This window comes from Ovis aries, chromosome 12 (assembly GCF_016772045.2).
Source record: "Ovis aries strain OAR_USU_Benz2616 breed Rambouillet chromosome 12, ARS-UI_Ramb_v3.0, whole genome shotgun sequence".
Taxonomy (NCBI): Eukaryota; Metazoa; Chordata; class Mammalia; order Artiodactyla; family Bovidae; genus Ovis; species Ovis aries.
In genome coordinates, this window is record NC_056065.1 from 46,714,166 (window position 1) to 46,741,228 (window position 27,063).

At 44.6% G+C, this 27,063-nt stretch overlaps 1 protein-coding gene across 4 annotated transcripts in view; it reads left to right on the forward strand.

The window, feature by feature from the left end:
• Window positions 1–27,063, forward strand: part of NPHP4 (nephrocystin 4) — a 149,125-nt gene that overhangs the window by 50,997 nt on the left and 71,065 nt on the right. For 3 of the 4 annotated variants that reach the window (XM_042257350.1, XM_042257351.1, XM_027975720.3), the window contains exons 11-12: window positions 7,480–7,662; window positions 20,006–20,144. In XM_042257350.1, the coding sequence (XP_042113284.1) occupies window positions 7,480–7,662; window positions 20,006–20,144 (322 nt within the window). The remainder of the gene's footprint in view (window positions 1–7,479; window positions 7,663–20,005; window positions 20,145–27,063) is intronic. The other variant, XM_042257352.1, reaches the window with a different exon arrangement.

Below are 27,063 nucleotides of genomic sequence, written 5' to 3' on the forward strand. Positions count from 1 at the left end.
CTTCTGTTTTTGTGTCTTTTGGGGGTGACTTTAATATAGGATTGTTTGTGCCCAGTTGTGTCTTACTCTTTGCAGCCCCATGGACTGTAGCCTGCCAGGCTCCTCTGTCCATAGGATTTCCCAGGCACGAATACTGGAGTGGGTAGCCTTTCCCTTCTCTAGGGGATCTTCCCAACCCAGGGGTCAAACCTGTGTCTCGTGCATTGGCAGGCAGATTCTTTATCATTAGCGTGGCCTGGGAAGCCCCCAAATGGGTTAACAGTGTAGATTTTAAACAGCTTGAATAGCTCTTACTAAGTTTATTCACAGATGTTTAATTTTTGTGCTGCTGTTTTAAGTGGAATTTTCTCTCCCATGTATTCTAACTTAATACCACGGGTTTTCTTTTTGTGTACAGTCATTAAACAGTACTGTTTTTTATTTTTTTAAATATTCATTTATTTGACTATACCAAGTCCTAGTTGCAAATGTGGGATTTTTAGCTGTGACATGTGGGACCTAGTTCCCTGACCAGGGATGGAACCTGGGCCTCCTTGTGCTGGGAGTGCAGAGTCTTAGCCACTGGACCATGGGGGAAGTCCCCCTCACTGTGTTTTAAATTACACTTTATTTTGACGTCATTACAGATTCACATGCAGTTGTAAGAAATAAGCAGAGTGATCCCATGTCCTTTTTCCAGTTGGCCCCAGTGATAAAGCTGTCTTTTGGCCTTAAGTCCAGGTGGCCCACTTCTTTCAGGTCTTGTGTGCTCTGCACAGCCTCTGCCTGGCTGACCTCGGGGCTGCTCCCCTCAACCCTCTCCTCTGTGTCCCCCACGCCTGCCCTGAGTGTTTCTGTGTTGTCCATTCCCCTCTCACTGTGCTCAGAATTTCTTGGTGCTCTAGGGGTGGAGTGCTGTAGGCTGTGGGCAGCTTCAATTCTTCCCCCAGTGCAGGCCTTCTCCTGAGACCCCTAGGAGCCCTTCATAGAAAAACTAGGACTGGCTTTCATTCCCAGGGGTAGCCGCTACACTTACATCCCAGGCTGTGGAGTTCCCTGCACTGAGGTCACAGCTCTGTGGAGTAGAGGGGCCATGCCCATGGGAAGGGATGCCAGGTTGCCAAGCCTGAGCCCCATTGTCACTGGCTCTGTAGGACCCAGTGGGAGATATGGGGAGGGAAGCAGACCCAGGCACGGGTTCTCTGGAGAAGCAAATGCAAAGGCCCTGGGGTAGCCACATGCTGGTCTCTGGGCTGCAGACTGTGAAGGGCAAGAGGTTGCCCACCTGTCTACCTCACCACTCCCAGCCCAACTCATGATGGTTTCCCTGTTACTCCTTTCAAGGTTTGTTGAGTTGATACTCTTTTTTCCAAAGAGGACCAGAGTGTTACGAGTCCTTTAGCCAGCATGCAGAGTAATTCTAGGTTGTAGAACTTCCTTAAAACCATACCCCATTGTTTTTCATTGCACATGTGTATGTTTAAAAGTAATTACTGTACTCCATAGAAGGAAATGAAAATATTGCCTGCCAAGTGATTACTGTGCTTTTAAGTGACTCTGCGTATACTGTGTCGTATACGAGCAGATTAAACGACTCTAATTACACGTCCTTAGGTTTCCTTTTCCAGCCTGGATGTGTGGGGAGGAAATTATTCTGCAGCAGCTGCTGAGTTCACTATGTGTCTAGTTTGAAAAAGGTTTTGGCATATAATCAATCCATTTCTGGAAGGAATGACTTTGGGCTGATGGTATGTGGTCAGTGAGCCTTCTCTTTGCCTGGTGGTCCTGGGGGCCTTGTGCTCCTTGGCAGGAAGGAGGACAGAGACCCTGGTCCTAAGTGCCCGTTTCTTTTCTAACTCTGCCCCTTGGATGGGTTTCAGGCTTTCAGGCCTTGTGAAGTTCTCAGTGGTCAGGCACCCAGGGTGCCATAAGGAGGACATGGAAACAGTCACCTTAACCTTAGGTGTTGCCTGTGGCCCAGCCCTGAGACTCCAGAGTTGCCAGCTGCCCATGTGGGCCAGCCTGGCTTCCATGTGGCTGGAAGCATCTTGGTCTGTGCTGCTGGGGTCAGGCCTGGGCCCACCCTCTGTGGGCGGCTGCAACCCCTCTGTGGTTGGCATTTGTGAGCTGTGTGGAGGGTCACGTGGGCATGTGGTGGACACCTCAGAAGGGGCCTGTGCCCACCTGGGCTGGGCTGCCTTCTGCCCAGCTCCTCTATCTGTCCCAAGGTTCCTAAATCTCTCTCTGTCTTTCAGCTCTCTTATCCCCCGCCTCCCATCCTGCAATGGGCCTGCTGTTGGGGATGTTTGGACACCTTCTGACATCGCAGTTTGCTTTTCTTGTTTGTGTTCACCAGGGGCCCTGGTGTGGCCGCCCGCATTGAGAGGGGTCAATTCTGTCTCTGGAGGTGGCCTTAGGCCAGGGGAACCCCCACCCATGGGTGCCCCATCACCTCTGCAATGTGTTTCTGGGCTTTGGACTGTGGTACCCAGAGCTGGCATGGAGGGGGCTCAGCAGGTGACACGAGGCCCCGCCAGGAGGAGAAAGTTCTCGCTGAAGATCTAGACAAAAGTCAACCTTGTGAAACATCCAGAAATGTTTACCTGCCTCGAGGGGAGTTCTGACCTGGTCTGGGGACAGAGGCCAAGAGGAGCCCCTCCCTCAGTCTCCTGGTGTGGCCGGAACAGACTGCCCCGAACGACATGGCTTAAAATAGCAGACATCTATTCTCTCACAGTCCTGGATCCAGAATTGATTCCATTTGGCCAAAATCGAGGCGTCGGGAGGGGCTTGCTCCCTCCAAAGGCTCCAGGGACCATCCTTCCTGCCTCTCCTAGGTTTCATTCCTGGGCTTCGACTGCATCGCTCCAGCCCCTGCTTCTGTCTTCACATGACCTTCCATCTGTGCGTCTCCCTCTGTTTTTCTGTCTCAGGTCTCTCTCTGTCCTGCTCTTGTACAAACACCTGTTACTGGGTTTAGGGCCTCCCTGGATCATTAGGTCTCATCATCTCATGGTACTCAGTTACCTCTGCGTGGACCTTTTCTCTGAATAAGGTCACAGTCACAGAGTCCAGGGGTTGGGGAGCGGACATGCCTTTTGGGAGCCACCGTTCAGTCTGTTTCGGGGACCTTGAGTTGCAGCATCTCCAGGGGTCAAATGTCCGTGTTCTGTGTGCCCCATGCCTGGTCAATGTCAGCATGCACTTCTGTTCCATGGCAAACCTGACTGGTGATCCAAGTGTATTCCTTTGGCCTTTTGTGTGTTGTCTTCTACTGTAACTGAAAATGTGAATGGGAACAATTCAATGTGTGTGTGTGTGTGTGTGTGTGTGTGTGTTTATAATTTGCATGAAATCAAACCCACTTTGACAGAATGAGATACTTTAAAGTGACAGATCTGATCTCACCCACTAGATTCACAGACAGGAGGAGGTTTGTCACGTTGACGGATGAAATACCACTCTTGCCCTGCCCACCTGCTTGGCTGCACCTGGCCTTGTCCTTGAGCTGGGGGTGGGAGTTGGGAGTGTGGGCTTAGGGAGGGTCTCGTTTTCAGGCATCACCTTGGCCTGTTGGGAGAGAGTACAGACTAATAAAGGGTCAGTGGATTGCCACCAAGCCGTTGTCTCACTGACAGAGTGAGCCATAACTCACTGACTCTCCCTTCTTGTTAGAGATGTTGAAACAAAGTGTGGTAAGTGGCTATTTGTTTATCTGACATCTGCTTCACACAGAGAAACACTGTACAGACCAAGGACAAGAAAATCAACAGAAAGCATGAAACTAGGAAGCTGGGGATCGGTTGCTGCTTTTGAGAGGTTAAGCCAGAAGGGACTGGCACAAATAGCATGAAACCGGGGGCATGAGTTTTATTTTAACTTTGATCCTGTAGTAAACTTATGAATTTGGGGGAGATGGCTATTTACAAAAGTAGTATAGGTATCACTGAGTCCTTATAGATTTTTCCTCTGGCCAGTTTCGGGAATACATTTAATATTTTTATTTTTAATATATTGTGATGGTATTCCTTAATTCGGCTGTTAAACTTTTTCTCCTTTATTTATCTATTTGGCTGCACCAGTTCTAAGTTGCAGTACATGGGGTTATCTGTTTTCTTTGCAGCCTGCAGGACGTTAGTTGTGGCAGGTGGGACCTAGGTCCCTGACGAGGGATTGAACCTGGGCCCCCCTGCGTTGGTAGCGTGGCATCTTAGCCACTAGACCACCAGGGAAGCCCGTATTGTTTATTTTTTAAAAAGCAGTGGATTTTTTTAGCAGCTTTTTGCTGATAACACTGTGGTTGCTCAGGGCCGTTTTATTCTGTCACCCGGCTGAGGGATAGGAAGGGCAGGGGCCCTCTGTATATTTGACAGACACCAGAAGTGCATATTTGACACTGGAAGTTCGGCACACAGACTCACGCTTAGGATTCTTACTTGGTTGGTTCTTGGCTTGTGTTTCCAGGATGTGGGTTTTTGCTCACTGAATTGACCCAAACCCCTGCTCGGCCCTGTGACTATGCAGAACACGGCAGAATCCTAACCCATGGTCTGAAATGAGTTTGGCTCCAGTAAAGAATCAGAAGAGGCTGAAGTGGGTGGTTTGAGGTCCAGTTACAAGGGGGCCTCAGGAAAGAGAGGTTAATTCACAGGCAGACACTGATTCTGGATGTTCCCCACATGGATACAAAGGATGTGATGGGATGGGCTGTCATCTGGAGCAGTCTGGAAAGACCGACTTGGATGAAACTTGAACTTCCTGTTCTCTCCGCCCCACTGCTTAGTTCCCCAACCAGGGATCGAATTCACACCCCTGGCAGTGGAAGTGTGGACTTTCAACCTCTGAACCGCCAGGGAAGTCCCAGCGCTTCCTGTTCCGTATTGTGTGCACATACCCTCTGCTGAGGTCTCACGCAGTTGACCGTCAATTCATCTGTGTTGGATTCCAGCCAGAGTCCTTGTGTGTGTATGTGCGATCTGCCTTGAACCTGAGTGCACTCAAGTCCTGGCTGTGACAGTGACACACGACTCACTTGTGTCCAGTCAATCATCCAGGGTCTGTTGGGAGCCCAGGGCACACTGCTAGAGCCTTCCCGGGCTCCGTGGTCCCAGACACAACTCAGGTCAAAGGATTCCCATTGGCATCGCCTTTCCTTGGGGACCCTCCCCTTTCCTGGGGACCATTGCAGACAAGTCTTGGCTTCCACTCCTTTTGAGAGTCTGAGACCCCCTCCTTGCAGGCTGTCTGCTTCCCTGTGACCACGGCCTGAGTTGGAGGGCTGCTGGGTTAGCTCATGTGGTTGGTGGTCAAGAGGGATGGAGGGCTGTTGGTAAGGAACCGTCCAGTCCTTTGGTCTCCAGTGCCCATGGGTGTGGAGGAAGATGCTGAGTTCGGGAGGAAGACGCTGAGTTTGGTACTGATCAGGGTTCTTGGCCTTCCCTGATCAATAGAAATTGATCAGAGACCAGACAGGAAATCCAGGCAAAGCTTTATTGTGGTTTTGGCTGGTTGCAGGGGAGTGAGAACAAGCAACAATTTCTCTTGCTTGTTCCCCAAGGACTGGGTGAGCTGGTTCATTTTATGGGGTGAGGATCAGAGCAGGTCTAGGGGTCAGGCTGGAGGAGTGGCTTAGGTGGTTTGCTCACCCCTTGGTGGTGGTGTGTGCAAGGGGCGTGAGTAGTACCCTGTTTTTGCTCCTGGCGTTTTGCAAGTGGCAGTTGGGTTTTTGGTCTTTTTGTATCTTGTCTATAATTGGCTCCAACTGCGCAGGCATTTAGCTGTTTTTTAGTCCCTTGTAGTTTCTTTGCATTTCGTTGCTGGAGGAGAGGTGTGTCCAGATGCAAGCGCTGCAGCCAAGGGTCTCAGGTCCCAGGTCCAGGCCCCAGCCTTCTCACGACCATGTTCCATTTCACACCTGCTGCCTTCAGGTGGCTTCTCCCCGACATCCCCAGGGAGGCTGGGAATCTGGGGTGGAGGTGGGTGTGGCTGCTGCCCCGAGTCTGGGCTCTCAGTCTGACTTTGGTTGATGCTACTGGGCTCTTGGGGTGGAAAGCACTGTTCCCGGGCTCCCATCTTACCCGCTGTTGTCATGTGCCCAGTGGCTTCTGGTCGGGAAATGGCCTTCCTGGGGATACTGATATGTCTTCTGCCAGGGAATGAGCCAGTGTCTCTGGAGCTGCCGTAAGTGGGTAGATCATGAGTCTTGTTGCCCAGCTGAGCAGGAAGGTCAGGACCTGACCAGGACCCACTCCGAGTTCCACTTTATTCTTGTTTCCTTTTGAATAATGGACGAAAGTGGTTTCTTTAAAATACCACTGACTCAAGCCTTGAAACCATATTTGTGAAAATGGCTTTGTCTGAAGGTGGAGGCTGATTCTGGGGAGGGGCGTCCTAGCATTGTCCTCCCTTTCATCTTGCCAGTGATAGAGACAGTGAAAGAAGGTACAGCATGAAACATTTGGCCTGGGTAATTTCCTAGTTAGATATAAGTTACATACATAGAACATACAATGAAGAGCTGAAACTTGGCTGGAGAAAGTGTGTGCTAAAACCCTAAATGGAACGTGCATGTATATTCTTCATTATTTTATGAGGTGTCTCATTACTAACACAAAGTGCCATTCCTGGTGTTTTATTCATGGATCTGGGTGGATGTTGAAGTGCAGAGTGTTTGAAAACCTGCAGAAGATGTGGTACATGTATACAATGGAATATTACTCAGTCAGTAAAAGGAATGAAATTAGGTCATTTGTAGAGACGTGGATGGACCTAGAGTCTGTCATACAGAGTGCAGTAAGTCAGAAAGAAAAACAAATATTGTATATTAATGCATATATGTGGAATCTAGAAAAAGGGTTCAGATGAACCTATTTGCAAAGCAGAAATAGAGACACAGACTAGAGAGTGGTCCTGTGGACACGGGCTGGGAGAGGGAGGCTGGGGCAAACCAGGAGAGTGGCATTGACATAGAGACGCCACCATGTGTGAAATGCACAGCTGGTGGGGACTTGCTGTAGAGCACAGGGAGCTCAGCCCAGTGTGAGCTCTGTGATGATCTCGAGGTGTGGGATGGGGCGAGGGGAGGGAGGCTCTAGAGGGAAGGGATACATGTATACATGTGGCTGGTTCACTTTGTTGTACAGCAGAAACTAACAAGACATTGTAAAGAAACTATATTCCTAAAAAGGAAGAAAAGGAAACCTGTATAAAGATCTTACGAAAGAGGAGGAATCGTAAAGGCAGTGTCGGTCTTCAGGAGGGTCCTGGTTACACTGGGGCGGGGGTGGGGAGGGTCTCAGAATCAGAGGCTGGCTTCCCTGCCCACTCTGAGCCCCCGGTGTGGTGCCACATCCTCCTCTGTGGTGGGCCTTCTTTTCGTGATGACCCCCTGCCTTGCTGAGCTGCCCTGTGGCGAGATTTTCCCGGGAAAGCACTGTTGATTCCCCCACCCATGTGGGTTTGGTGACAACCTATGACCCATATGCTTTGCTTCCATTCCAGGCAGCTTCACTCACCTCCTTGTCCAGCCTGGCATGTATGCACATGGTTCGCTGGGCTGTCTGGAACCCCTCGCTGGAAGCCGGCTCCGGGCGGGTGATGTTACCTCTCCAGGGTGGCATCCAGTCCAACCCTTCGCACTGTCTGGTCTATAAGGTACCCCCAGCCAGCATGAGCTCCGAAGAGGTAAATGTTAGAGACCCCGTAAGTGTGATTGCTTTCTACATGCTTCTAGCAAGTTCATGCATTTTCAACAGCAGAGCTGACAAATAACGTTTGTCGATGTTTCACGAGCAGTATTTTTTCAGGTCACAGAAATGCCCTTAAAAAAATAAGTATGATTGCTGAGTCATAATCAGAAACACATATTACCATATGCAAAATAGGTAGCCAGTGGCAATTTGCTGTAGGACACAGGGAGCTCAAACCTGGTGCTCTGTGACAACCTAGAGGGGTGGGATGGAATGGGAGGTGGGAGAAGGGGTTCAAGAGAGAGGGGACATATGTATACCTATAGCTGATTGTATGTATGGCAGAAAACAACACAGTATTGTAAAGCAGTTATCTTTGACTAAAAACAAATTTAAAAAAATGACTAAAAAATGATGGCAAGATAAAGAAAAAAAATTAAAAAAAGAAAAAATATAAGTGTGACTGCTGAATTATAATCAGTTTTGTGGGCTTCCCTGGTGGCTCAGAGGTTAAAGCATCTGCCTGCAATGCTGGAGACCTGGGTTCGATCCCTGGGTCAGGAAGATCCCCTGGAGAAGGAAATGGCAATCCATTCCAGTATTCTTGCTCAGAGAATCCCATGGACAGAGGAGCCTGGTGGGCTACAGTCCACGGGTCGCAAAGAGTTGGACATGACTGAGCTACTTCACTTTCACTTTGACCTCCCTGAAGGTGGTGTTTTTTCTGGGGTCTTATTGTCCCCCTGCTTATGTATCCATTTCTCAAGGTGGCCTGTGCCTCTTATTTTTACACAGAACGCCACGAGATCCACTTCTGTGCTTTTTAAAATGCCCTCTTTTTTTAAAAAATTATTTTTTATTGAAATATAGTTTAATTACAGTGTTGTATTAATTACTGCCATACAGCAAAGTGACTTGGTTACACATATATATACATTGTTTTGCACATTCTTTTCCACTATGGTTTATCACAGAATATTGAATATAGTAGGAGAAGGCAATGGCACCCCACTCCAGTACTTTTGCCTGGAAAATCCCATGGCTGGAGGAGCCTGGTAGGCTGCAGTCCATGGGATCGCTAGGAGTCAGACATGGCTGAGCAACTTCGCTTTCACTTTTCACTTTCATGCATTGGAGAAGGAAATGGCAACCCACTCCAGTGTTCTTGCCGGGAGAATCCCAGGGAGCCTGGTGGGCTGCCGTCTATGGGGTGGCACAGAGTCGAACATGACTGAAGTGACTTAGCAACAGCAGCAGCACTGAATATAGTTCCCTGTGCTACTCAGTAGGACCTTGTTTATCCATTTTATATGTATCAGTCGCATCTGCTAACCCTAAATTCCCAGTCCTTTCCTCCGCCCATCCCCCACCAATCACAAGTCTGTTCTCTGTTTTGTGATTCTGTTTCATAGACAAGCTCATTTGTGTCATAGTTTGGATTCCATGTATAAGCGATATCATATGGCATTAGTCTTACTCTTTCTGGCTTCCTTCACTTAGTATGATCATCTCTAGTTGCAGCCATGGGGTAGCAGATGGCGTTATTTCATTCTTTTTCAAGCCTGAGTACTGTTCCGCTGTGTATATGTGCCTCGTCGTCTTTATCCACACCTCTGTGGCTGGACATTTAGGTTTCTGTGTCCGGGCTATTGTGAATAGTGCTGCTATGAACATAGGGATACATGTATCTTTTTGAATTACAGTTTTCTCCATATGTTTGCCCAGGAGTGGAAGTGCTGGATCATATAGTAATTCTGTTTTCAGCTGTCTGAGGCACCTCTGTACTATTTTCCACAGTGGCTCCATCAGCTTTCATTCCCACCAGCAGTAGAGGAGGGTTCTCTTATAAACAAGCCCTCTTGAAATGTTTGCACACTGGAGGCTGAGTCTCGTGTGCACAAGGCTGGAGTGGGAGCTGGGCACTTGGCTTCCCCCTGGCTGGTCTTTGTGGCTCATCACTTATGCTCACTCAACCTCGACTCTCTCTAGCTGTGTCCAGAGGGGAGTGACCACAGCAGAACTTATATAAATCCATTTTGAAATGAAACTTTCTCTGATCCCCACTGTAGAAAGTAAACAGAAGTGGGGCAGGGCCCGTGGAAGCATGTTTGTGTGTGGGTCTCACCCCGTGGGCTCCCCTGGCCTGTTGGCAGTCCTGCAGGGTAGGGAGCAGGGACCCCGGGACACAGATGCTGGGTGACATCCCTGCTCTGGCTGACGTCTGGGTCCTTCTGACACTAATGGGTCATGGCAGGGTTTCTGCCTGGGTGTGTGTTTTATTCTTCTGCTGACATTCCTGAAATACGCCTGTCCTGTCTCAGCAGATCAAATGGGAGCCTTCTAGGACTCAATTGGCTCATTTTTCCTGGGTAAAGGACCATACCTGTTATTTCGGTATGTCATTTGTGTGCTGACTCCAGTGACAAGCATCATATTCACTGTTATTATTTATGATGTGGATTATGCCTTGGGGACCTGAATCAGCGAGCAGCTGATCATGCAGCTTCTCTTATTATAAGGAATGTCCCTCATTACAGGACTACATTTTGCTGCATTCCCACATGGTCTGGTTTCAGCCCTTATTATAAACTTGCCATTAGAAATCCTGAAGCTACTGCCATATTCTCATTCTCTTTTGCTGTGTATGTACCTATGTGAATAAATCCTTATTCTGTTTACTTTTAGCCTTCTCATGTCCACTACATTTCCTTTGCTTTTTAAGTGTGTAAACTATATTGGAACATAAGTGTTGTGAAGGTTGGACTATCTCAAGGTCACAAATGTATCAAATACCATCACCTTCCATGAGGAATATCACTTCTAATCAGGGTTTCTCCACTCAGCACTGTCAGCATTTGGGGCCAGACTGTTCTTTGCTGTGGATCTGTCCCAGGCACTGCCCTGGAGGATGTCCAACTGCATTGCTGGCCTCCACCCACTAGAGGCAGTAGTGCACCCCCACCCCAGTTCAGTTCAGTTCAGATGCTCAGTCGTGTCCAGCTCTTTGCGACCCCGTGAATTGCAGCACGCCAGGCCTCCCTGTCCATCATCAACTCCTGGAGATCACTCAAACTCATGTCCATTGAATCCGTGATGCCATCCGGCCATCTCATCCTCTGTCATCTGCTTTTCCTCCTGCCCCCAATCTCTCCCAGCTCAGAGTCTTTTCCCATGAGTCAACTCTTCGCATGAGGTGTCCAAAGTACTGGAGTTTCAGCTTTAGCATCATTCCTTCCAGTGAACACCCAGGACTGATCTTTAGAATGGACTGGTTGGATCTCCTTGCAGTCCAAGGGTCTCTCAAGAGCCTTCTTAACACCACAGTTCAAAAGCATCAATTCTTCGGCACTCAGCTTTCTTCACAGTCCAACTCTGACATCCATACATGACCACTGGAAAAACCATAGCCTTGACTAGACAGAACTTTGTTGGCAAAGTAATGTCTCTGCTTTTGAATATGCTATCTAGGTTGGTCATAACTTTTCTTCCAAGGAGTAAGCATCTTTTAATTTCATGGCTGCAGTCACCATCTGCTGTAATTTTGGAGCCCCCAAAAATAAAGTCTGACACTGTTTCCACTGTTTCCCCATCTATTTCCCATGAAGTGATGGGACCAGATGCCATGATCTTCGTTTTCTGAATGTTGAGCTTTAAGCCAACTTTTTCACTCTCCTCTTCACTTTCATCAAGAGGCTTTTAGTTCCTCTTCACTTTCTGCCATAAGGGTGGTGTCATCTGCATATCTGAGGTTATGGATATTTCTCCCGGCAATCTTGATTCCAGCTTGTGCTTCTTCCAGCCCAGCGTTTCTCATGATGTACTCTGCATAGAAGTTAAATAAGCAGGGTGACAATATACAGCCTTGATGTACTCCTTTTCCTATTTGGAACCAGTCTGTTGTTCCATGTCCAGTTCTAACTGTTGCTTCCTGACCTGCATACAGATTTCTCAAGAGGCAGGTCAGGTGATATTCCCATCCCTTTCAGAATTTTCCACAGTTTATTGTGATCCACACAGTCAAAGGCTTTGGCATAGTCAATAAAGCAGAAATAGATGTTTTTCTGGAACTCTCTTGCTTTTTCGATGATCCAGCGGATGTTGGCAATTTGATCTCTGGTTCCTCTGCCTTTTCTAAAACCAGCTTGAACATCTGGAAGTTCACGGTTCACATATTGCTGAAGCCTGGCTTGGAGAATTTTGAGCATTACTTTACTAGTGTGTGAGGTGAGTGCAATTGTGTGGTCGTTTGAGCATTCTTTGGCATTGTCTTTCTTTGGGATTGGAATGAAAACTGACCTTTTCCAGTCCTGTGGCCACTGCTGAGTTTTTCCAAATTTGCTGGCATATTGAGTGCAGCATTTTCACAGCATCATCTTTCAGGATTTGAAATAGCTCAACTGGAATTCCATCACCTCCACTAGCTTTGTTCATAGTGATGCTTTGCAAGGCCCACTTGACTTCACATTCCATGATGTCTGGCTCTAGGTGAGTGATCACACCATCGTGATTATCTGGGTCATGAAGATCTTTTTTGTACAGTTCTTCTGTGTATTCTTGCCACCTCTCTTTAATATCTTCTGCTTCTGTGAGGTCCATACCATTTCTGTCCTTTATCGAGCCCATCTTTGCATGAAATGTTCCCTTGGTGTCTCTAATTTTCTTGAAGAGATCTCTAGTCTTTCCCATTCTGTTGTTTTCCTCTATTTCTTTGCATTGATTGCTGAAGAAGGCTTTCTTATCTCTTCTTGCTATTCTTTGGAACTCTGCATTCAGATGCTTATATCTTTCCTTTTCTCCTTTGCTTTTCACCTCTCTTCTTTTCACAGCTATTTGTAAGGCCTCCTGAGACAGCCATTTTGCTTTTTTGCATTTCTTTTCCATGGGGATGGTTTTGATTCTTGTCTCCTGTACAATGTCACGAACCTCAGTTCATAGTTCATCAGGCACTCTATCTATCAGATCTAGGCCCTTAAATCTATTTCTCACTTCCACTGTATAATCATAAGGGATTTGATTTAGGTCATACCTAAATGGTCTAGTGGTTTTCCCTACTTTATTCAATTTAAGTCTGAATTTGGCAATAAGGAGTTCATGATCTGAGCCGAAGTCAGCTCCCAGTCTTGTTTTTGCTGACTGTATAGAGCTTCTCCACCTTTGGCTGCAAAGAATATAATCAATCTGATTTCGGTGTTGACCATCTGGTGATGTCCATGTGCAGAGAGCCCAGATGTTCATAGACATGGCTGAATGTGTTCTTCTGCTGGCAGAATTGCCCCCAGTTGAAGACCACTGCTGTAAACAAATATTATTAACTAAAATAATAAACTTCCACTGATCACAAACTCTATTCATTCTCCTGCTTTCTAAAGGCGCTGTTTTGCGTCTTCCTGTTTCTCATCTCGTGTAGCAGTGCATTCCCACATCAGAAGGGTGGAGTCCTAGGTAAGCCTGGTCTCTGCCTGGGCACCAGTCAATTCTGTTTCTTATTCATTCAGTCAGTGAATTTTTACTGAGCACCTGTATCTACTCTAGGAAAACTCTCTAATCCTGTGGAATTTACAGTTGAGCAGGACTGACAGATATTAATTAAAAAAAGATACATATTATAAACATCCCATAATTTTTTTACTAAGTAAATTTTGGGGTTTATGTTATTAAGATTATTTCAGTGTTATTTACTGTGAAGGTAAATAGTATATTATGTTTATGTTTTCCTTCTTAAACAGCTCCTGTATTCTTCCCTCAAGCAAATAGTTGTCTTTAAAAAAGTTAATATCTCCAGAGGTAGCCAGTTTAAATTCTTAGGTGTGACATCTGGTATTTACCTTGTTTTGTAAATAATATGTTTGTACTGCTACTTCTTAGTTTATCAATTTTAGAAATTATATACTGACTTATAATAATGATAGATGAGAACATAAGCTCTTTTATACACTCTTGCACTGAAAATGCAACCACACTCTGCCTTCTTCCCACTTCCTTGCACTGCATGACCTTGCATTCAGGTACTGTTGCCAGAGGCTTGCAGCCCAGTGGGGTCTTACCAGAGGATTGGAAGGGGAACCCTTGAGAATTGAAAAGAACTAGTGGGATCTGGAGTCCCTTGGACTGCAAAGAGATCAAACCAGTCAATCCCAAAGGAAATCAACTTGAATGTTCATTGGAAGGACTGATGCTGAAGCTGAAGCTCTAATACTTTGGCCACCTGATGTGAAGAGCCAACTCATTGGAGAAGACCCTGATGCTGGGAAACATTGAGGACAAAAGGAGAAGGGAGTGGCATAGGATGAGATGGTTAGATAGCACCACCAACTCAATGGACAGGAATTTGAGCAGACTCTGGGAGATAGTGAAATAGGGGGAAGCCTGGTGTGCTGCAGTCCATGGGGTTGCAAAGAGTTGAACATGACTTAATGACTGAACAACAACAACAACAAGGGGAATCTGGAGAGGGAGGATCTTGGAAAGTCCCCTGTAAAGTTGTTTAAGAAATGCTAAGTTTACCCCCAGCTTCATGTGCCTGAATCTGACTCTAACAACGTATGGCAGACTTTGAGAACTGGACTGTGGCCAGAGTTGCCCCTGTATGCGTCATGGCTAGGAGAGGACTGAGGAGCCCTGCCCAGGCTTTGAGGATATGACTGATGTTGAAACCACCAACCACAGGAGGCTGCTTGGAAACTGGGGCTTGAATCCAGCTGGGTTGATTTCTGACCCAGCAAAAATATCAACATTCTCCATAAACTTTAAAAGAGATTCTTATGATGTGATATTTAAAAGAGAATCTTATAAAGTGATATTCAGAATGTCCATGATACAGTGTATACTTAATGACAAACAAAGAAGCAGGAAAACCTCAACTTGCAGGGGAAAGACATTCAACAAGCAGTTATACTGAGATGACACAAATGTTGGAATTATCAGACAAAGCCTTTAAAACAGGCATTATAAAAAAATCCAATAAATAGAGCGAACACTTTTGCAGCAAAGGGAAAGATAGAAAGTCGCAGCAAAGAGGTAGATAAAGAAGAAGCAAATGGAGAGTTTAGAACTGAAAAATAAAATTGCCAAAATAAAGTACTCACTGGGTGAACTCAATAGCAGAATGAGTATGACAGAAGGATCAATGAATTTGAAGATGAATCTGGAATTTATTCAACTTGAACCACAGAACGTTGATTGGAGGAGAGTGGACGAAGCCTCAGGGACCTGTGGGGCAGGACCACAAAGGCTAACACCCATGTCATCAGAGTCCCAGTAGGAGCGAAAGAGTGCAGTGCAGAAAAAAATGTCTGAAGAAATGATGGCTGAAAACTCCTCAGATTTGGCAAAAGACTTAAGCTTACAGATCGAAGAGGTCCAAAACCCAGAGATAAATGCAAAGAAATCCACACTCGGACACATCACAATCAAGCTGCTGAAAAAGACAAAGTCTTGAAGACAGCAGTAGAAAAATGATGCATTTATAGAGAGACAACAGTTTGAATATTGTGGGTTCCTTGCAGGAACCACGGAGGCAGAAGGAAATGCAACAACATGTTAAAAGCACTAACAGAAAGACCCCAGAACTCAGAATTCTATTCCAGCAACCGTCCTGCAGGAATGAAGGTGAAATAAAGACATCCTCAGATGAACTAAAACTGAGAGAATTCATTGGCAGGTAGAGATGCTCTAAGAGAACTGCTAAAGGAATTTCTTCAGACAGAAGAGAAATTATACCAGATGGAAACTTGGTACATCAGGAATGAAGAAAGAGCAACAAAAATGATGGATGGAATACACTATTCTCCTTCTTTTGAGTTCTTTAAAATGGGTTTGATGGCTGAGGCAAAAATCATAACCGTGTCTGTTAGGGTTTTTAAGGTATGTAGGTATAATAGGTAAGATAGCTATAAAGGGGACTATAAAGAGACCTGTAAGGTGATAAAGTTTCTACATTCCACTTGAAGTGATAAAATATAGATTTTTGAGTAGATTGTGAAAAAAATTATTTGCATTGTAAACCCTAGAGCAGTCACTAAAAATAAGCTACCAAGAGATAGTAAGAAACCCAGTAGATAGATAAAATGGAATAATTCAAAATAAGGCAGGAAAGGGAAACAGGAATGAGAAACAGAAGGAACAAATCATAATAAAATGACAGTCCTGAACCCAGACCCACCAATAATTACATGAAGTGTAAATAGTCTGAACGCACCAACTTCAGGACAGAAATTTTCAGGTGACATGAAAATCTCAAGGTCGAACTATGTGCTGTCTGTCAAGAACTCACTTCAAAAGCAAAAGGATGGAAAAATATTGTGTGCAAACATGAATCAAAAGAAAACTTGAGTAGCTATATTAATACCAGGCAAAGTAGACTTCAGAGCAAAGGAAATTTCCAGGAATTAAGGGGGATGTCACCTGTGATAAAAGAGTCAATTCACCGCAAAGACATATAATCCCAAAAGTGTATGTATCTAACACAGAGGTTCAAAATGCAAAGAGCTAATAGAATGGAAAGAAGAAATAGACAAATTCACAGTTGCATTTGGAGATTTCAGCATTCCTCTTAGATTAAACTATAAGCACACTGATAGAAAATCACCAGTATATAGAACTGAGCAATATTATGAAGCATCTGGATCTAAATGACCTTCATAGAACAGTCCACCCAATAATGGCAGGATATATTCTCTTCAAGTGCACATGGAACATTTACCAAGAAAGACCATAGCCTGGATCAGAAAACAAATTTTAGTAATTTTAAAAGAATTTAAATTACACGAGGTATTTTCTGTGGTCACAATGGAATTAAACTAGAAGCCAATAACAAAGATAGCATAAAAAACTATAAACACTTAAACATTAATGCATTTCTAAATAATCCATAAGTCAGAGAGGAAGCCTTAAGAAAATATAAAAGATACTTTGAACTGAACAAAAGTGAAAATACGACATATCAAAATTTGTAGGTTGCAGCTCAAGTGTATTTACAGGGAATTTATAGCATTAAGTACTTATATAAGAACAGAAGAAGGTCTCAAATCAATAATCTGATCATCCACTTTTAGAAACTAGAAAAAGAAGCAGAAAATAAACCTAAGGCAAGTAAAATAAAAATCAATAATAAATATAAGTGCAGAAACCAGTATAACCGAAAACAGGAAAACAATAGAGGAAAAACTAGAGAAAGCCAGTGAATAAAAAACTGACTCTTTGACAAGCCTCTAACAAGTAAAGAGAGAACATAAATGACTAATAATAGGCCCGGAAGAAAGGATAACCACTACAGACCACACAGGTATGGGAAGGATGTTAGGGGAAATACTATAAATTTGAAAATTTAGATGAAATGAACCAGTTTGTCTTAAACAACAAACCATCAAAACTTGCCCAGGATGAAGTCTATAACTTGAGTAGTCCTATAATTTTATAGATAATGAATTCATCATTAAATTTTTTTTGATAAATATCCCAGCCTGTGCACTATAATATATAATATAGAGGGCTTCCTGGTGGCTCAGACGGTAAGGAATCTACCTGAAACGTGGGAGACCTGGGTTCAATCCCTGGGTTGTGAAGATCTGGAAAGGGCATGGCAACCTGCTCCAGTATTCTTGCTTGGAGAATTCCATGGACAGAGGAGCCTGGCAGGCCGTAGTCCATGGGGTCGAAAAGAGTTGGACACTACTGAGTGGCTTTCACTTTCATTCACTATAAATTGTACTGAACATTTAAAGGAAAAACAATACCAATTGTATAGATTCTCTTCTTGAAAATAAGATAGGTGAGAACAATTCCAAATTTATATAACAAGACCTTCATTATCCTGATATCAAAACCAGAAAAAGACAGTATATGAAAAGAAAATCATAAGTGCATATTCCTCATGAACTCAGATGCAAAATGCTCAACAAAATATTAGTAAATTGAATCCAACAGTGAAGTCGCTCAGTTGTGTCTGACTCTTTGCCACCCCATGGACTGTAGCCTACCAGGCTCCTCCATCCATGGGATTTTCCAGGCAAGAATACTGGAGTGGGTTGCCATTTCTTTCTCCAGGAGATCTTCCCGACACAGGGATTGAACCCAGGTCTCCCACATCATAGGCAGATGCTTTACCATCTGAGCCACCAGGGAAGTCCATCCAACAGTATAGAAGAATACACCATGACCAATAATACACCCTGGCTTATCCCAGGGATGCAAGGCTATTTCTATTGGAAAACGTAATTCACTCTAACAGCCTAAAGAAGGAAAACCGTGTGAATAATAAGAACAGATGCAGGCAAAGCATTTGACAAAATTCAGCACCCATTTATGACAAAAACTGAGCAAACAGGAATAATGATGAACTTCCTCAGCTTGATCAAGAGTATCTACAAAAATTCTTTAGCTAGTATCATGCTTAATGGTGAAAAATTGAATGCTTTCCCTCTTACTTAAAGCGTCTGCCTGGAATGCAGGAGACCTGTGTTCAATCCCTGGGTCGGGAAGATCCCCTGGAGAAGGAAATGGCAATCCACTCCAGTACTCTTGCCTGGAGAATCCCATGGAGGGAGAAGCCTGGTGGGCTACAGTCCATGGGGTTGCAAAGAGTCGGACACGACTGAGCGAATTCACTTCACTTCACTTCCCTCTTACTTAAGTCAGGAACAAGTGAAGAATGCCCACTCATAGTATTCAGCATCTTATTTGACATTGCGTGGGAAGTTCTAGCCGGTACAATAGAGGGATAAAACAACAACAACAACAACAAAAAACCATACAGATTGGAAAGGAAGGAACAAAACTCTTTTTATGTGCAAACAGTATGATTTTCTGTGTAGGAAATCTTGAAGGATTTATCAGAAACTCTCAGAATAAACAGTAGGTTTAGGGAGATTGTAGTATACAGCAGGAGGTCAAATGGAGAATCAGTCACATTTCTTTATACTAACAAAATATATACAATTTGGAAGCAAAATCTAAAAAGCAGTATTATTTACAAAGCACCCCCACCTCAATGAAATAAATCTAACAAAATATGTACAGGATCTGTGTGCCGAAACATTCCTTTTGCTGCCTGTCATTATTCTCATTGATTACTCTTAGGTGAATCAAAGAAGACCTAAATATAATGGAGGGTCTTCTTAATGGATTGGAAGACTCACATGATAAAGATACAAATTCTTCCCAAATTGATCTATAGGTCTAATAAAATTTCAATCAAAATCCTTACATGATTTTTTAATAGAGACAAGCTGATTCTAAGCTTTAATTAATTTTTGGCTGCACTGGGTCTTTGTTGCTGCACGCAGGCCTTCTCTAGTTGCGGTGAGCAGGAGCTACTTTATAGCTTCAGGGTGCAGGCTCAGCAGTTGTGGTGCGTGGACTTAGGTGCCCGTTGGCATGTGGGATCTTCCTGGACCAGGGATGATCGAACCCATGTCCTCCGCATCGTCAGGTGGATTCTTAACCACTGGACCACCAGGGAAGTCCCTGATTTGCAACTTTATATAGAAAAGCAAAGGAATTAGAAGGGTCAAAACAATTTTGAAAAGAACAGTTAAGTTGGAGGATTCATGCTACACAATTTCAACACTTTCATTAAAGCTATGGTAATCAAGATAAAGTGCTGTTGGTAAAAGCATTGGCACATAGACTAATGGAACGGAATACAGAGTTCAGAAGTGAGTCACAGATTAGCAGTTTCCTATAACGTGTAATATACATGCACCATATGACCCAGCAATCCTACTCTCAGAGAAATGAAACGTGGAGAAATGAACACTTATGTCCATGCAGAAATACGTACACCAGTGTTCCCAGCAGCTCTATTTATAACCACTCAAGCTGGAAACAGCCCATATGTTCTAAGTGGGTGAATGGATAAGTACGCTGAGGCACATGGTACGATAGAAGACTGCTTGGTAATGAAAAAGAATGGCTGTGCTTACACACTGCTGCACAGATGAGTCTCATTCTCCTACCAGGGAGTGAAAGAAGCCAGTCTCAAGGGTTCTGTAGCATGAGACCCCATTTGTGGGACCGAAGATAGGGGTGGAGGGCAGTTCAGTGATTGTTGGATGTGGGTATGCGCAGGATGGGAGAGCGTTTTAGGTGGTGAGGCTGCTCTGTACCTGGTGCTGGTGGTGGTTATGTGTGTTTAAACTCAAAATAGGAAAAGTCAGCATAACACAGGTTAAGTAAGAATGCATTCAACCTGGAGCAGTGTTGCTGATTTCCGCTTGACTGAGGGTAATCCACACGGATTGTTTTAAGACTGGGGGGATGTTCCTGGTTGGATTATTCTGACCACACAGTGCTGATGGAGGGAGCATAGCCATCACTTCTCTCGTTGTGGTCCATCATAGGTGAAGCAGGTGGAGTCAGGGACGGTCCAGTTCCAGTACTCGCTGAGCCCTGAAGAACACCCAGACATACCCACAGGGAGTGCAAGCGGCCCCAAGGCAGAGCGGCGGTCTTTTAGGAAGCCACCCACGTCCCCTTCAAGTAAGTGTGTGCTGAGAGCTGAGTCTTCAAGCTCATGGCACAGCTCCATGTGTGCCCAGGTAAATGACGTTGATCAGATACTTGCTGTAAATTGCTTTAACTGGAATCAGTTGATTGAGTTTTTGCTGACTACAGAGGTATAGAATTGGACAGTGATAAAGCCTGGCCCAGCACTTGGTGCTTTAGCCATGAGTTAGCTCCCTGACTGAAGGCTTTGAAAGGTCTGTTGGTGACACTTAAAGGGGCATCTCTTGTGGGTGTCCTGCAGACTCAGGGCTCAATAATCAAAGGCTGGCTGACAGCCACGGACTGCCAGCTTTATGGCTGTCGTTCAGTTGCCAAGACAGTACGCAACTCCATGGACTATGGCCCGCCAGACTCCTCTGTCCTTCACTGTCTTCCAGAGTTTGCTCAGATTCATGTCCATTGAGTTGGTGAGGCTATCTAACCATCTCATCCTCTGCCACCTCCTTTTCCTCCTGCCTTCAATCTTTCCCAGGATCAGGGTCTTTTCCAGTGAGTCAGCTCTTTACATCAGGTGGCCAAAGGATTGGAGCTTCAGCCTTAGCATCAGTCCTTCCAATGAATATTCAGGGTTGATTTCCTTTAGGATTGACTGGTTTGATCTCCTTGTAGTCCAAGGGACTCTCAAGGGTCTTCTCCAGCACCACAGTTTGAAAGCATCAATTCTTTGGTGCTCAGCCTTCTTTGTGGTACAGCTGTCGCATCTGTATATGACTACTGGAAAAACCATAGCTTTGACTAGATGGACCTTTGTCGTCAAAGTGATGTCTCCTTTTTAATATGGTGTCTAGGCTTCTCTGATGGCTCAGATGGTAAAGAATCTGCCTGCAATGTGGGAGACCCGGCTTCAGTCCCTGGGTTGGGAAGATCCCCCTAGAGAAGGGAATGGCTACCCACTCCAGTATTCTTGCCTGGAGAATTCCATGGACAGAGGAGCTGGCAGGCTATAGTCCACAGGGTCGAAAAGAGTTGGACATGACTGAGCAACTAACACTTTCCCTTTCACTAGGTTTGTCATAGCTTTTCTGCCAGCTTTATGTTGTACTGTTCATGTAGCCTTGAGTTTGTTGTTTTTATTTTTTATTTTTTTTTTAGTTAGGGTTTTTTTTTAGTTAGGGTTTTTTTTTATTTTTTTAAAAAATTTATTTATTTTTTTAATTTTAAAATCTTTAATTCTTACATGCGTTCCCAAACATGAACCCCCCTCCCACCTCCCTCTCCATAACATCTCTCTGGGTCATCCCCATGCACCAGCCCCAAGCATGCTGTATCCTGCGTCAGACATGACTGGCGATTCGATTCTTACATGATAGTATACATGTTACAATGCCATTCTCCCAAATCATCCCACCCTCTCCCTCTCCCTCTGAGTCCAAAAGTCTGTTATACACATCTGTGTCTTTTTTGCTGTCTTGCATACAGGGTCGTCATTGCCATCTTTCTAAATTCCATATATATGTGTTAGTATACTGTATTGGTGTTTTTCTTTCTGGCTTACTTCACTCTGTATAATCGGCTCCAGTTTCATCCATCTCATCAGAGCTGATTCAAATGAATTCTTTTTAACGGCTGAGTAATACTCCATTGTGTATATGTACCACAGCTTTCTTATCCATTCATCTGCTGATGGACATCTAGGTTGTTTCCATGTCCTGGCTATTTTAAACAGTGCTGCGATGAACATTGGGGTACATGTGTCTCTTTCAATTCTGGTTTCCTCAGTGTGTATGCCCCTTGTTGTTTTAAAAAAGTGGTTTTTATTTCCTTGGTGTGCAGTCTGGGAGTGGGGAGGCCACAACTTCAGAATGTGGCTTTAAACAAGGGATGGAGGGCCGTCGATGATGGAGGAAGTAATGCTCCTCCATGGATGGTAACATCCCTGTCCCCATGTGTGTGACTGCCGCTGTCAGCTTCATGTTGGCTGCACCAGCTCCTTCTGCTGAGGCTGGTACCTTATGTTCAGGGCCTCTTAGTTTATCCCCAGGGACAGGAAGCCAGCGTCCTGGTGGGGAATCCCACCTGTGGTGAGAAGAGAGGGAGGTTAGCATGAGGGTTGAAAGAGCACCGAGCTCTTGGCTTCTAAGGATCTCCCTGGCTGAAGGAACATTCTCAATCATGGGCAGTTAGGCTGTTAGAAAGTCAGAAAGGTAGGAGATGAGGAAATGTGGAAGCCCTAGAGGGGAGCTGAGTGTCCATCTGTCCTCCATCCAGATGGCTTTCCGCTGATGGATGCTGCTGGGTATCTAGGGAGGGCTGGCCAGTGTCTCTCGGGCAGCAGGTCCTGGATGCTGTGCAAAGGCGCCAGTGAGTCTGTTGTTTGGGAGTGACTTTTTATCAGTTGAGATTCTGGTTTTTCGCAACTGGTCTCATTGACTTTAACCTCACAGTTGGTGGCAGCAGCACAGTTGTGTCTCTGTCCTGGGACTCAGTGTGTTGGCCTTCATCTTCATGGTCCTCCAGGATTTTCTGAGACGTTTAAAAATACTCAGATACCAAAACTTGATAGTTTATTACTTCGGGACAAACTGTATTATTAAGCATTTTCCTTTTTCCTCAAAAAGGCAGTGCATTTGTTGTTTTTAATTGTTTTTTCTTTCCAGTTTTTTGTGCTTATCAGAATGTTCTCAGGTATAATTACATCTTATGTAAGTGATGGGCTTCCCAGGTGACTCAGTGGTAAATAATCTGCCTGCAGTGCCAGAAACCTGGATTCTATCCTTGGGTTAGGAAGATCCTCTGGAGAAGGGAATGACAACCCACTCCAGTATTCTTGCCTGGAGAATCCTATGGACAGAGGATCCTGGTGGGCTATAGTCCGTGGAGTTGCAAAGAGTCCGACACGACTGAGCGACTAACACACACACACACACACACACACACACATAAGTGGTACTGAAATGTATAGCACTGCTTGTACTTGAGAAGTTGATGGAATATCTGCCAGAATCCCCTGGAATGGTGGGTGGCAGGCATGTGTTTTCCACCAGAGTTAGTTTAGAATGAATTTACAGTTTTATTGGATAAAGTTAAATGCATTGAAAGTATAGAATACATAGTTAAAAAATACCAAAAGGTCAAACCCTTTCCCTTCTTTAACTCTAGTATCTTCCTTTCTTTGACATATTCAGAATACATTTTAAAAATAAAACAAATGCCAACCTCTAAGAAATGTCAGTATGAAAGAAAGATAGTATCCTAAATTATAAAATATGTGCATTTCCTGATTTGATATAAACATGATTATTCTGGTTTTTAATTAAGCTATTCAAAAGGATAATGCGTGCTGTGCATGCTAAGTCGCTTCAGTTGTGTCCAACTTTTTGTGACCCTATGGACTATAGTCCACCAGGTTCCTCTGTCCATGGGATTCTCCAGGCAAGAATACTGGAGTGGGTTTCCATGCCCTCCTCCAGGGGACTTTCCTGACCTGAGGATCGAACACAAATCTGTTACATCTCCTGTTTTGGCAGGAAGGTTCTTTACCACTAACGCCACTTGGGAAGCCCAAAAGGACAGTAGTGAAATGTAATAAATGCAGTTCAAAGTGATAAATATAGTTTACTTTGGTCCTTAGAAATACCTGAAGAGATCATTTTCTTAGAGAAGAAACCTCTACAGCTATCGTTAACGGAAAAATAGTAAGTACTTTTTCTGGAAAGGAATTTCCACGTGTTGAACTTTGGTGTAGTTATGACACTGGAAACAGGCAGCTTGTGTGAAGGCCTTCTAATTGAATTAACCGTCAGCCAGGACAGGATGACCCTGTTGCCTTCTCCAGCCTGACTGGCTGTCAGCATGGCCTGTGGGCTCTGTGTTTGCTTTCCCAGCTGCCCTGTCTGTTTTCATGCGGGGCTTGGAGGAGATTTATTTATTATTATTTAAAATATTTATTTTTATTTATTTATTTGGCAACACTGGGTCTTAGTTGCAGCATGCGGGATCTAGTTCCTTGACCAGGGATCGAACCTCGGCCCCTTTCCTTGGGAGCATGGACTTCCAGAGAAGTCCCTTCAGTTCAGTTCAGTTCAGTCGCTCAGTCGTGTCTGACTCTGCGACCCCATGAATCGCAGCACGCCAGGCCTCCCTGTCCATCACCATCTCCCGGAGTTCACTCAGACTTGCGTCCATCGAGTCAGTGATGCCATCCAGCCATCTCATCCTCGGTCATCCCCTTCTTCTCCTGCCCCCAGTCCCTCCCAGCATCAAAGTCTTTTCCAGTGAGTCAACTCTTCGCATGAGGTGGCCAAAGTACTGGAGTTTCAGCTTTAGCATCATTCCTTCCAAAGAAATCCCAGGGCTGATCTCCTTCAGAACGGACTGGTTGGATCTCCTTGCAGTCCAAGGGACTCTCAAGAGTCTTCTCCAACACCACAGTTCAAAAGCATCGATTCTTCGGCGCCCAGCCTTCTTCACAGTCCAACTCTCCTAGTGTGCTGCTACCTTTGTTTCCCAAAATGGTCCTTTAACTAGTTTTGGGGGTGTTCATGGAACTTCTTGATCTCTGTTCTTTTCTTTTTAAATCAAAGTTGGGACAATTTTGACCATTCCTTCTTCGATTATTTTCTCTGTCTTCCTCTCTCTTCTCCCTTGAGGCTCCCGGTCATGGCTTTATCAGGTGGCAAAGCTGTGGGAAGTCCCACCCTGCTGAGCTTCTGCTCGGCTTTACCTGTGGTCTTTTCTCTCTGTGCTCCAGGCCTAGATACTTTGTATTGCTGCATCTTCAGGTTCACTCGTCTTTTCTTCTGCAGCATCTGATCAGCCACGAATCCCACCCAGCGCATTCTCCTCACAGATATTGTCGTTTTCATCTCCAGAAGTGAAATACAGGTATAACTACTGACAAACTTATGCTTTTTTGTTCCTCTCCTAAGGTAGCAGAGGTAGATGAACTTAGACCTGTGCAACAATTAAAATTAAAATTCCAGCATTTTATCATGTGAAATGACCCATATAGTAATTCTCATTTTAACTAGGTTTAGTTTCAAGGTACCAGAATCTGGATAGAACATTACAAAGTTTGTCACTACTTTAATATCCTTGTTTGCCAATTCTAAAATCTTGGTCAGTTGTGCGTTAGTTTTGATTGATTGATTTTTGTCCTGATTTGGGTTGTATCTTCCAGCTTCTCTATGGTCAATAACTTTTGATTGGATTCCAGATATTGTGAGTTTTCTCCTTGTGGTTGCTAAATATTTTTATAGTTGACAAATATATATATATATATTTGCCACACCCCATGGCATGTGGGCTCTTAGTTCCCTCTGCAGTGGAAACTTGGAGTCTTAACCACTGGACATGCAGGGAAGTCCAGGTAGCTAGTAAACACTTCCGAACTTTGGAAATTATTTTGTCATTTAGGGTTGTCATTTAGGCCTTCAAGAGTTGTGAGATGGGACCCCATAGGCATTTAGTCTAGAGCTAATTACTCCTCACTAAGTGAGAAGACCTCCTTCAGTACTTTGCCTGATGTCCTTGAATTATGAAGTTCACCAGTCTGTGAGAATGGCCTCTTTCTGGCCCTGTGTGAGCACAGGATACTGGTCCCTCTAATTTTGGGGGTGATTCTTTCCCCATCCTTAGGTAGTTTCACAGTCAGTGACCTGCTGAATCCTAGAAGGACCCTCTGTAAGTGGCGGGAGCTCCCTCTCTGCACCCCTCTCCTGTTTGTGCTCAGCCCTGCAAGCTTCAGTTTCTTTGGTCTCCTTGAACTCTTAGCCCGGCCTTCCGATCAGGGTCCACTGTGCTCTGCGTTCCCCTTTCCTGCACTGCAATCTGCAAAATCACTCAACATGTTTATTTTGGGACCATCGGAGGGCTTACTTCTTTGTTTCCAATTCCTTAGGACCGTTTCTTGCTTGAATTCCAATGTCATTAAAACCATTGTCATGTGTATTTTGTTAGTTAAATAATTTTTGTTTCAGTCAGGGGAATGAATTTGGGCAGAAGTAAAGTTTTTGCCTGCTGTTGACAGTTTCCAGGCTGTTGAAATCCTCCACCCCAGGGGTGATAAGTCCAGCGGTTTTGAAGCTTTTCCTTGCTGCTTTGTGCTGCTTGTGATTCACTAATCATTGCTTCATGATTTTGAGTTTTGGCTCACACCCTCTCCCTAGAAAGCATCTCTGCTGTGCACTGCATTTATTTTCTTTTAAGATGTACTCTTTTCTTTTTAAATTAAAGAATTACATATTCAAGAATGTGTGCGTATGTGTGTATGTATGCTTAGTCACTCAGTTGTGTCCAACTCTTTGCGACCCTGTGGACTGTAGCCCACCAGGCTCCTCTGTCCATGGCGATTCTCCAGGCAAGAATACTGGAGGGGGTAGCCTTTCCCTTCTCCAGGGGATCTTCCCAACCCAGGGATCGAACCCGGGCCTCTGCATTGCAGGCAGATTCTTTACCCCTGAGCCACCAGGGAAGTCCATTCAAGAATGGCCAAGGCAACTGTGAAGAAGAGAGGCTTCCCCTTTCTTCACTTGCAGACTTAGCATAAAATTATAGTAACTAGAACAGTGTGACACTGCTACAGATACAGAGCAGTGGATAACGGGACAAGATAAAAAGTGTGATATATGACAAATTATAGATAAAGAGCATATTACTTTCCTTTAATTATTATAACAAATTACTATAAGCTTGGTTGCTTAAAACAGCATGAACTTACTACCCCACATTTCTGAAGATCAGAAGTCCAGAGGTCTCATAGGCTGAAATCCAGGTCTTGGGGCTGTGTTCCTGCTGTAGACTCTGGAGGAGAATCTGTCTCCCTGCCTTTTCCAGCTCCCAGGGACTAGCTGTACCTTTGGCCCCTGCTTCCATCTTCAGAGGCAGCAGAGTTACATTTAATTTAGTTTATTTATTTTTGGCCATGTGGCATGCTAGATCTAGTTGCCTGACC